This window comes from Prosopis cineraria, unplaced genomic scaffold, assembly GCF_029017545.1.
Source record: "Prosopis cineraria cultivar Desert tree isolate PC_DT_omini unplaced genomic scaffold, ASM2901754v1 PC11, whole genome shotgun sequence".
Classification (NCBI taxonomy): Eukaryota; Viridiplantae; Streptophyta; class Magnoliopsida; order Fabales; family Fabaceae; genus Prosopis; species Prosopis cineraria.
In genome coordinates this window covers 40,454,530-40,467,204 of record NW_026555342.1, presented here as the reverse complement: position 1 = coordinate 40,467,204, position 12,675 = coordinate 40,454,530, and the positions used below count along the sequence as shown (strand labels likewise).

The window sequence follows — 12,675 nt, the reverse complement described above, 5'->3', positions numbered from 1 at the left end:
TACTCTTCTCACTGGTGCCTCCCTTGGTCTTCTTTGTACATGCCCAAACCATCTCATCTGATTTTCTACCATTTTTTCCTCAATAGGTGCTACCCTCACTTTTTCGCGTATGTGCTCATTTCGAATTTTATCTTTACGTGTATGTCTGCACATCCATCATAACATTCTTATCTCTGCTACTCCAACTTTATGCTCTTGTTGTCCCGTTAGAGCCCAGCATTCACTACTATATAACATTACCGGTCTGATAGCAGTGTGATAAAACTTTCCTTTAAGTTTATTAGGCACCTTACGGTCACAATAACTCCTTTAGCTTTTCTCCAATTAAACCACCCAGCTTGAATCCTATGTGAAATATCTCCACTAATTTCGCCATCATTTTGAATAATAGCTCCTAAATATCTAAACTTTTCCACTTGAGGTATAATTTGATTCTCCCAATTTCACTTCCAAATTATTGTGAAATAGTCTCTTACCAAATTTACAATATAAATATTCCGTCTTACTCCTACTCAGACGGAAACCTTTCAACTCAATGTCCTCCTCCATAACTCAAGTTTGCAATTAACCTCTTCTCTTGTCTTTGCTATAAGAACTATATCATCCGCAAAGAGCATACATTTGAGAATTTCTCCTTGAATATGTTTCGTCAAAACATGTAGGATCAAGTTGAACAGATAAGGACTTAGAGATGATCCCTGATGAAGTCCAATCTTTATAGGAAAATCCTTTGTTTGACTACTAGGCGTTCTTATACTAGTTTTTACCCCTTCATACATATCTTGTATGGCTTTAATATAAGCAATCCGTACTCCCTTTTTTTCTAACGCTTTCCAAAGCACTTCTCTTGGTATACGGTCAGAAGCTTTTTCCAAATCAATAAAAACCATGTGTAAATCTTTATTTTTACAACGATACTTTTCCATTAATTCCTTAATAGATAAATCGCTTCTGTAGATTGGAGAAAATTATAAGAAAGGTCTATATATTCCAATATTTTGCACCTCTTAGCCCCATTTTAAAGATTTTGGGTTCTAAATTTTTTTAATTATTTTTAAATTAATAATTTAAAAAATATTGCACCTCATAGCTAAAGGTCTTGGCACTGCCACTAATAATGAGATATACATAAAAAAATTCCAAGCTTGAGACCCCACTTCTATATTCAACAATAATTGAATAAGGAGAATGGTATAAATGGTACATGACATGACCCTCATGTGGTTTGAGCTTAAGTGATGCTGCCTATTTTGAGCCATTTGTCATAGTGGATGATGCTATATACTTTTAAGTGGTTTTCAAGGGTTTATAATTGATGGTTCATTTCTTAATTGATTTTTAGATCCTAATTATTCCAAATATTTTTAAAATCAATTTCTTTAAGTAATCCTTAGTGATCAAGGTTGTTCTTTAGTTTGTTGATTGGTTTAATTATTTCAAATTTATGGTTGGTTAATAATGGAGGTCATTACACAAACCTAGTGGATCACTAAAATTTTATCCAAACCCTCACCAAACTCTCCTCCTTTTGTTTTGTTTTCAAATGGAATAAATAATCAAAATTTCATGCCATGCATCGCATGGTACAGAAATGGGGCTTTTCATTTAAGCCCAAACTATTAGGTCTAATCTAGTCTAAAAGTCTATTCTAGACTCCAAATAGAACCTAGGCCTAATTTTGATCATAAATAAGTGTCTAAATAATTAATCAACCTCAATAAACCTCAAATTAATATTACTTCTCATTTAAATCCTTAAAATAAAATCTAGAATGTTACATTCACACCCTTATGAGTTTTGAGTTGTTGTTTGCAACTTGAGTCCTCGAGTTGTTTCAATCTATTCTAAGTGTTTTAAAACTTATCTTAACCACACTCATGAGGCCTAGATGTCACCCACACATTTTTAAATGTGTTAGAGGTCTTTCATTTGTAGAACCTATTCTTCACATAGATCTTGATTGTACTCACGTGAGTTTTGGAGTTTTACAGAAGGTTGTGCTTTTTCCTAATTCATCCTCGCATTGTTTCAAATGCCTTCATTCATGTTCTAGTCTAAACCTTTCTTGAGAGTTTCTGAGCTACTCATCCTTGCCAGGGACTACTAATCGATGCAAGTTTTTGTGTTTTGAAAAGCATTTAATCTATTTTTGTAGAAAAAGTACTTTTAATCAGTTTCTATTCTTATACATGCAATGCAACAGCTTTAAATGGCTAGCTGAGGTCTTTAACGATTAAAATAATCCTCACATTATATATAGAATTTCATTTAAGTGAGTGGGTAAGAGATTAACTAATTGCATTTATTGTTTTACTTATTTCATTCATTATTTGCAAAAAGCTCTTTGTTTTACTTGTTTAAAAGCTTTCATTGTATATACTCTTTTGAGAGTTTATATTTTAGAAAGCTTATTCTTTATTCAAAATCTTAGAGAATGTTTTCACTAAGTGTTTAGCGGCTTACAAGGTCTATAAATGTTTGTAAAGTGAAATCAATACTTGTAAAATCTTGTGTTTGTATTGTGGTAGCAATCACCTTTTGAAGCTTGAGATTTTATTAACAACTCTTAAATGTGATCTTGAGGACTAGATGTAGGCCAAGTGGTTAGGGTAAACCTATAAATCTTTTTTGTCAAGCTTCTTCTCCTCTAAACCTCATTTGTTTTAAAAAGCTCATTAATTATTTAAACCTTTTTTAATACAAAACTCTATTTTTCATTTAGAAAAAAGATTTCAAAAATTTAGACACCACTCCATTCACCCTTCTTGGGTGACCAGCTTATTTAACAAGCACAGGAAAATGACAAGTGGGCATAGGAAAATGACAATTGGTGTATGAAAATGACAACTAGGCATTGACAAATGAATTGTCATTTTTTCATGCTCAATTTGTCATTTTTTGATGCCCAAGTTATCATTTGCTATGCCTAACATGTCAATTTTTCATGCCTAAGTTGTCATTTTTTAATGCCCTAATTGTTATTTGTCAATATCTAATTGTCATTTTCCTATACCCAGTTGTCATTCTGCTATACCCACTTGCCATTTTTCTATGCGTAGTTATCATTTTCCTACCCAATTGTCATTTTCATATTCTCAAGCTGTCATTTTCCAATGTTCAAGTTGGTGTTTTCCTATGCTGAAGTTGTCATTTTTCTATGCCTTAATTGTCATTTTTATATACCCAAGTTGTTATTTACCCATGTCTTAGTTGTCATTTAACTATACCTACTTGCCATTTACCTATGCCCAGTTGCCATTTGCCTATGCCCAGTTGTCATTTTTTCCTATGCCTACTTGTCATTTTTCTATGCCCAATTGTCATTTGCCTATGTTTAGTTGTCATTTTCCTATGCCATGTTGTCATTTTCATATTTTCAAGTTATCATTTTCCAGTATTCAAGTTTTTATTTTCCCATGTCCAAATTGTCATTTTCTTATCCCAAGTTCTCAATACCCTTGCTTAAGTTGACACTTCTATTCTTGACACAAGTTATAATGTTTGTGTGTGCGTGTGTGTGTAATATTTTGTACTTTTATATTAATTAGTGTATGTGGCTTGATGATTATTATACTTTTCAGGAAACCATGTGGTCTTGGGGTTCTAATCTCCCAAGACCACCCTTTCCAAAATTATTCCAACGATCAGTGGATGATTTTTTTTTAAATAAGGTAAACAAACATATTTTAATAAGTTAACATATATTTAAAATTATAAATTTAGGACTTAAGAGTAGTTTGTGTATTTATGTGGTAGTAATTCAAATCCCTGAGGGACCTAGCTAGGAGTGATGTTCCTTAAGAATAATGACACATTAAATTTTATTTGATTAAATTAGTACAACATGGCATGTTTGTATTGGATAGAGCATGAATAACGTGCTGCCTCAGGTACATGCAAGAAGTTTTCCTAACATGACATGTTTGTATTGGACAAAATATGGATGATATGGTGTACTGGATTCATGCAAGAATTTCTCACTTATTCACTTAAATAAAATTTTATGTATTAGATAAAGCATGGGTCACATGATACATTGGATACATACAAGAAATTTTCTTGGGATGCCATTAGGTTTCAAAGAAAATTCCTAATTTAATTTAAATTAAATATAATATTAAATTCATGCTAAACATATTAATACAAAAAAGTTCATCCCTTTAGAAGAAACATTATATTATCCTACTATAAATAGGATAATATTCTCTTAGCCAAATTAGGATAAGCTTCTCTCCTAATTAAAATAGGAAATATTATATCTATTCAAAATATAAAATCTTCTAGAGACTGTTTCTAGGTGGACAATAATTAGACTATAAGAATCCTCCTATTACAAAAAGAAACTCTAAATCAAATCTCATCATAAATAGGATAACATTTTTTCGCAATCATAATATGCATTGTACTAGAATATTCTATACAATTTTAAATGGAAAACTTATAAAGTACATGATGATGTATAAGTTATTTATCACGAGGAAAACATAATCATCAATCTGTATAGTTTTATCAAGCTTAACTTTTAATTCTTGTAGTTTTTTTCTAGTACTTTTAGTCCTTATAGTTTCAAAAATATTGGGTGAAATTTGTTTTTTTAGATCCCTATAATTTCAGTTTTTTTTAGTGCTTTTAGTCCCTATCATTAAAGACTAACAATATTAAAAAAAACTATAAGAACTAAAAGCAAAATCCAATAAAACTTTAGAGACCAATGATTATGTTTTACCTTCATCTTGATATATAAACTTATGTAAATATTATCATTTTTTTTTGCATACATATATCAAGAAGGATAAGATTCCATAAAATGTTTCCTAATTATAAAGTACCATATGAAACTCATCTTTATTTCCTTCTCACTTTGAAACTATAGTAATATTACAATCAAACACAACAAAAGATAGATAGTAATTATAGAGAGCTATATTATTATTTAACCACACAAAAACATAATATCACTTGGCTCCACAACTACTGGAGCTTGAACCTTTGAGAAAAGAAGTACTTTTTGTGATCTCATGTATTGATGACTTGTTTGTATGCCTCATGATGTTATAAACCCATGCACCCACTACCGCTCCTGCCACTGGTGCTATCATATACACCCATATTCCTCTATACTCATGCCATGCGATTGCCGGCCCTAGGGTTCTCGCTGGGTTCATTGATGCTCCGGTCACCAGCCTGTCATACAAATACTAACATGATCAATATCATACACACTAGGTCAAAGAATAATGGAAAGAGCAATTTCAACTATTGGATTATACATGCTACTTTTACAGAGAGCTAGAAATGCAGTAAGAATTTATTTGAGATCAAAAAATAATGTCAAGTCATCACTTACATGTTATTTATAAATTTCTAATGAAAAGGGAAGTTCAAGAAATAATAAGTTTGGTCAAAATATTATCTATAACCATTTTTTTTATAATAAGATGTGTACCTTCCAAAATTATAAACTTAATATTATGAGAGTAATACTGTTATTGTATTTAGTCTGCTCATAATTGTTCTTTAAATTTTAATTTAATGAAAAAGTCAAATAAATCTTTCCCAACATCTGAAGTTTACTTATAGGCTAAGAATTTGTTAGGTTGAATATTGAGCTCTCAATTTTGTTAGTGTTAAGGTTTATAATACCCTGCTGTTAACGAGTTAATCATCACGGTTGCCCCTACGACAAGCCCAGCTAGCTCATCAATCTGCGAAAATGAAAAACACATATAAACATATATAAAAATCCTTTAGAATATTAAAAAGGGCTAATGAGAAATTTTATCCTTAAGCTAAGTTAGGGAGTGTCATCTAGAATCCTAAATTTATTTATGTTATAATGTTCTCCTTTAACATTTAAAAACAGCACAATATTACCCTTACTATTAACAAAAGTTAGCTTTGATAATTAATTTATTAGAAAATTACAGAAATAGACCTAAAAAAATTACAGAATGAGATTCTTTTCTATAATTTTTTGATCAACTGTACTAATCATTAAAGTTAATTTTTGTTATCGGCAGGAATGACATTATATGGTTTTTAAATATTGAAAGGAAACATTATACAAAAATGAGTTTAGAGTCATACATGCTTCTAAATCTATAGTTTAAGAGTAAAATTACTATTTAACCCTATTAAAATATGATTAATTTTGATATATAAGCTTCTTGTGTTACCTTCAAGCATTTCCCTAAATAATTCAAACACAAAATTAAATTGTAAACACAACTATAACATTTCCTTACAATTTCAATTCAAAATATAAAAACCATAACAAGTTGAATTGTTCAAAAGCTGTGACTCTTTAATTTATATATAATACAGGAATAAGGGCCATTTTTACTCTTGAACTTTTTACGTCAGGTCTGTAGGTGTTCTTAACTCTATTTTGGATCATTTTCCCCTTAAATGTTTAATTTTTGACTAGACATCTGCTTGAATGCCACATGTATTCACTCGTGGGAATCTCTAACTTAAATGCAATTTTTCCGTTAATTTGGCAGTACACACATGGTTAGGTTTTTTTAACATTTAAGGAAAGAAATGGCCTAAAAGGAAGTTCAAAATACCAAGTATCACTAAGTAAATATTTCGAGAGCAAAAATAACCTTTAATTAGCTAGGCATCTATTGTGGAAACCATGTGTACATTTTTTTTAAAAACAAAAAGTTGGTTAATGGGTATGTTAATAGTAAGGTAGAAACAGATAAGTTTTTTAATGTTTAAGGGGAAAAATGACCCAAAATTGAGTTCAATATACCCACAGACCCGGTGTGAAAAGTTCGAGAGCAAAAATGACCCTTAACTCTAAAATCTAATTTTTTTGTTATTACACTGAAAAAACATATATATATATATATATATATGCAACATGATTTGCCAACACCATTAATATAATCAAGCATCCCTAAATAAAGATAACAAATAAAAGAAAGATGAAAGTACCGCTCTGCTATCAGTGGCCACACCAGAGATGACAAACATAAGATAGAAAGTGACGAGGAATTCAACCACAAAGCCCTGAAGATATGAGCCAGACAACAATGTTCCTATGAAGTGGTCATGTTTTCCTGTGAAAACAAGTCTTAGAGTCACACTTGCAAGAGTGGATCCTACAACTTGGATTAATATATAAGCTGGTACCTGAAACAACAAAATGAAAAATGAATTAATTAAAATGAACATGTTGAAATTTAATTTTGACTCAAATGTCTATAATTTATTAAGATTATTTTTACTTATCATCTTGACTTAAAATTTTTCATTATGTCTCTATTATATTTTTTTTTGATAAGGGAAACGAGAAATTGAGGGTTTGTTTGATTTTTTTTTTAAAATTTTATGCTTTATCTCTTATTTTTAATTTACTTTTCTTTAATATCCAACTGTTTAATCCGTTTCTTATATTCGCAGCATCCTAGCTTCCCCAATAATCCTCATCACATCCGATCTTTTTTCTGAATCAGATTTTGTTACATGAAGGAAATCAATCCAATAAATTTATACTATCTTTGGATACATATGGATTTGAATTTGAATTTAGATCAAATTTTTATTTGGACATTTAAAAATGTATGAATTTAGATTTTATCCAAATTTAAATTTTATCTTAATTCCTTTATAATTTGAAATTATTTTTAAACCCTTCGTTATTTCAAATCTCCATGTGCAATATCGAAACACTACCTAATTAATAATAATAACCTTTGTTATTTAAATTACTCAAATGAAGAAGTTAAAATACATGAATTTGAAATCTAAATTTACCAATCCTAACACACTATAAGGTAATTAAGGTGGTGGTTGACCTGTTTGAGAGGAAATCGTTTAATGGAAGCAAAAGCGAGAGTGACAGCAGGATTGAAATGGGCACCAGAGATGTGACCAACAGTGTAGACTAGACCCATCACGAGAAGACCCCAAACCATGCAAATCCCTGGCAGCGTTACCATGTTCTCGTTGTTCGCATTCACAATTACTGATGCTCCTCCGATAAATATCAGAAAGTATGTCCCCACTAACTCTGCCACCAACTGTAAGTAATCAATTAACAACACACCTTCAATTTCTCCTCAACAACAAAAATAACAGTATATATAATCAAGTCCAAAATCATATTAGATATAATAGTTTAGATGGGAAGAAAACTAAGAATGAAGGAAAATTAGAAGAGAAAACTCTTCGAAAATTTCCCTTCGTTGTTTTTTCTCCTTTATATTTGACTATACAGCTTCAATTTCTCCTTAACAACAATAACAATATAGATATAATCAAATCCAAAATCATATTAGAAGTAGCAGTTTGGTGGATTTAACTCTTCATTTGGATGCAGAGAATAATAAAAAAAACGTATTGCTTTTGAAAATTTCTCCTTGTAGTTTTTCTTCCTCTAGTTATATTTTCTTTTCACTTTTCCTTCCATCGAAACCAATCCATTTGAGACAGGAAAGGGGAGAGACAGAGAGAGAGAGAGAAGGTGTAGGGCATGGACCTTCTGTAAGAAAGGGACAGAGACAAAGATGTTGGAGCCTGCATTAGATTTTGCACCATTGACATTGAGAACAACCACATCATGGGTTTCTTTATTTGTAGAGGTCTCAGCCATCACCACTGATCACAGTTAATGATAAAACAACTATGAGAGAGAGAGAGAGATAGAGTGGTTTGAAGTGGTGGGTTTAATTCTAATGACAATGGAGGCAGTAGGGAACATGCCAATTTATAGGCACTAATAGAGAGTCCATATGAAGGGAATGTTGGAATTGAAAGAAAGGGTTCAGAGATTTTTGTTGAAATGGAGAAAGGAGATGGACTAATCAACCCCTTAGTAGGAAAGGCTAATTTCATTTTTTATATGCAAAGGATAAAGTTGAGTAAATATTTTTTTTACTAGGTTTTCTCAATATATAAAAGTTTTGAAAATTAAATGTGTAATTACTTGTTTAAGAAAGACGAAAATTCTTATCATTCACGTAATTTTATAATAACTTAAGACATCAAAGAGATGAAAATTTATTTTTAATTAAAATTTCTATAATTGTTATTTACTATGATATATACAGTTCTAAAAGTATTAACATGTGTAGTCTTAGTGGAATAAGCTATGCTTAAGTACAAGGTTTCAAATTCGAATATGTGTGAATACATAAAATGTCCTTGGGAGATATACTCTTAATTATGCTTGAATTTGACCTAATTAAATAGTCATCATATAAAAACATAGTTCTAAAAAGTAAAAACTAAAACTTTTCACAAAAAGAATTATATATATTTAACTTACTCTTTATAAATTTTGTATTGTATATGGATATAAATATATAGATTTCATATATAGATACCTAGATTAAGTTTGTATATGAGATTTTTATCCATTAAAAAATAAAACATTAAAAAACGTTAAAATTAAATATTCATGATCAATGAAATAAAGTATTCATGAACACTTCTGGAAATAGATCAAATTATTTTTCTAATTTAATATGAAAAAACTTATATTTACAATGTATAAAAATTAAAATACATTATATGCTAGTTTGGTAATAGTCTTTTTGGCCACAATGTTAAGTTGGTAAAAATGTGATGATATTATCTGAAAGATGAACGTTCACAATTTTTATATAGAAAATCATAAAAGAAAATGTATGCCTTATGTTCATTGCATGCATTAATTAATGAGTAAAAAGGAAAAAAAGGGAGAGAGATTGATTGGTCAATAAACAAATGGAAAAACTAATTATGAATATCTAAAGGGATAAAACTTATTAGTTACTTAGACTTATATACTTAATATATTTTTATTTAATTAAATCATGATAAATGGACTTTAATGCATTAATAATATTAATAATAAGAGTTTGTATTAGCATTAGTTTGGGTATCAAGTGCGGAGCATTGTGCTCCTTTGAAATTGCTAGGCGTGCCTAAGGAGTAATTAAATCCTCAAAAGATTTAATGATCAATTGATTGTGAGTATTTCAAGGTTCTTTACCACAATTTTTTTTAGAGTGCCAAAATGAATTTCGATATTAAGGTATGTAAGAATGCATGCAAGACGATATTATATAATTAGAAAGAAATTACAATGAGGTGCTTCGATGATTAAAGGGAAAAGCAAAGTAATAAGCCTAGAAAGTCTAGACTAAGGTTGAAGGTTGTGCTAGGTGAGATTAGGCATGACAATGGGTCAATTTGCTTAAGTTGGCTTGGGGCAAGTTGATTTGTGTCAAATGTTGAAGGAGTTGAAGAGAAGCCTCCTAGTTACACAGTCGTTGCCTTTTATAGGGTGATAACTTTTCACACTAACCTCAAGGTTGATAGTGCACCTAGTTGAGGGAGAGTGGTATAGTGAGTACTCAACATTGCATTGTTCACGCTAACCTCATGGTAGGTGATAGAACACATTTGTTACTCACTTTTATTTGTCAATTAGGACCTTTTTATTAATAATTTATTACCTCAAGTGTACTCATTGCCTTAGATTTGAAATTTTGCCTAAGTTTCTAGGTTTAATGCATTAGGGGTATTTTGGTTCAAAAAATGAACTTTTGAGAAAATATGCAAGAAAAATTGACAAAGTTCATTTATCTCTAGTTGATGAGTGGTGAAATTATATTTTTAAAATTTATTTTAGTTTGGGAGTAACTAAATAAAAAGTCAACACTTTTTTAAGTATCTTAGTTTGACCTAGTTTTTGGTTCGCCTTTGTGTGAAAATTTTTATATAATTTTGTGTAGCTTAAAACTTAGTTATTTTAATTAATTATCCCTTCTAATTATGAATTTAATTTTAGACATTAATTATATTTTATTATATCACATGCTATTTAATTGAATTATGTGATTTATGTGACATAGGTGGCATGTGACTTGTGTATCAATTGGGCAATTGAAATCAACACTCCTTGAGGTCAAAGTTGATGGTTTGCATGGGAATTAGGCTTTATTTTGGGATTAAATCAGCTTGAAAATGTGGATGACAAATGAGAAATTACACACACATTGGAATCATCTACCAACCAATAGGAGGTTGCTACCTTGCAAGTGTGACAAGGCTCCCATTTCCATTTTAATTTCTTTTCCTTTTTTTAATTAAGCTCCAGCTAATAGGAAACACTTGGGAGCACATCCATTCAGCCCCAATTGAAATCCAACACTCATTTCATTCATCTTCTACATTTTCTCTCTCTTGTTCTTGGTGTTCTTCATTTTCTCCTCCTTCTCTCCAAAATACAGCTCGTCCAGCTACCATTTCTCCCTCTTTTCACCATAAAATCCACTCAATTCTTCCACCATTCTTCTCCTCTCTCAAGGCCGAACCAACCTCAAGCAACTAGAAGGAGATTTGAAGCTCAATCCATCAAGAAGCATGAAGCATGTGCCATGGCCTAGTTGTGTTCATGGAGGAAGCAAATGTTTTCTAGCTAGAGTCTCCATGGAATCTTAGGGGAGAGTTGATGGAAGGAGTTTTGAAGTCTTCACTTGGCTAAGCTCAATTATTTCTTCATCTTGTTTGAATTCCATTAGAATACTATGACTATTGTTGATTGTGGTTCAATTTGACTTTAGTTACATGGTTGTTTGTAATTTGTAATGTTGAAACAAGATTGTTGAGTTGAATTTCATAATCTATGTGCTGCTGAAATTTTGTTCACTCTATGAATTTGCATGATAATATGTGATTTCAATGGGTGAATGTCTTGTATTAGTTTAGCATGTAATTGTGTGGTTAATACTTGATGAGTTGCTTGAGTTTTCATAGTTTTAAACTTAGGTACAGCTTTGGACAGTGGCATTTGGGAATAAATTTTAGCTAAACACTTGGTTAATTTTAGAGCTAAGCTAGTAAGGTTATCTAAGGGGCTTGTAATAGCACTTAGAAAATTGAATTAGTGAAGCTAGGATACTTGAGATAGTTGTCTTAAGTAAATTCATTTTTCAGCCAAGGAAGAGGAGTTGAGTAAGCTGTCATAATTAATTAAAGGCTAAGAATCTTCCATTAATAACACCTTAGGGTTCCTACTTAAATTGAGAAGTCACTTCTTTCAAAATTAGGATTAGTTTTCTAGCTTAATTCACTAAATAATTAGGTTAGCAATTAGTTAATCAACTTTAAATTTTGGGTGATTTATTTTACTAGATAACTTTTAAATTAGACCTAAAATCATTTCTTGGGAGATGACCTAGAGTTGACCTTATATTGCATTAGGGTTAGCTCTAGTTTAATTTTAAGGATAAGCGACTAAATCCCTATCAGTAGGGCCAAATAACATTATTTTTAAAGGTTGAAGGAAAACATTGTACAAAAAATGAATTTAGGATCCTAAACTAGGCTAATAGTTTAGAGGCTAATTTACTCTTTTACTCTTTATTTTTTATAGAGCCTATTTTAACAATGGAATTTTTTTTCTTATAAGGGACCATATGTTATATTTAAGATTAAATGATATTTTTTATTTGATTGGACTTCCCATTGATAAGAAGGTAGTCATGTATCGATCCTAAGAACACTTGCAAAAAATTTTTAGGCGTCATTATCCATCTTCTTCCTCAAAAGACCAAAACACTATATTTGTGAATTTGGAATGGCTTAGAAAAACATGTTTGATTCAGGTATAATTTGAATCCTTGATAATGAGGTTTATGCTTTGTTTGATTCTGGTGCTAGGCACTCCTTTGT

General features: G+C 30.6%; 1 protein-coding gene across 1 annotated transcript; it reads right to left on the bottom strand.

Annotated features, from left to right (window-relative positions):
• Nucleotides 1-4,955: 4,955 nt before the first annotated feature.
• LOC129286506 (nodulin-26-like) lies at nt 4,956-8,605 on the bottom strand. Its single transcript, XM_054922462.1, has 5 exons — nt 8,492-8,605; nt 7,809-8,033; nt 6,946-7,143; nt 5,644-5,705; nt 4,956-5,184 (listed from the first exon to the last, which is right to left on the bottom strand). Exons 1-5 carry the CDS (start codon nt 8,603-8,605, stop codon nt 4,956-4,958), a joined length of 828 nt encoding a protein of 275 aa, XP_054778437.1.
• Between the last annotated feature and the right edge of the window lie 4,070 nt (nt 8,606-12,675).

Excerpts from the sequence above, each read along its gene's own strand:
- LOC129286506 (XM_054922462.1), bottom strand. The coding sequence starts at position 8,605 with ATGGCTGAGACCTCTACAAATAAAGAAACCCATGATGTGGTTGTTCTC. Across the intron at positions 8,034-8,491 it reads CTGTCCCTTTCTTACAGAAG|TTGGTGGCAGAGTTAGTGGG; the intron begins GTCCATGCCCTA and ends GATTACTTACAG. Across the intron at positions 5,185-5,643 it reads ATTAACTCGTTAACAGCAGG|GCTGGTGACCGGAGCATCAA; the intron begins GTATTATAAACC and ends TTTGTATGACAG.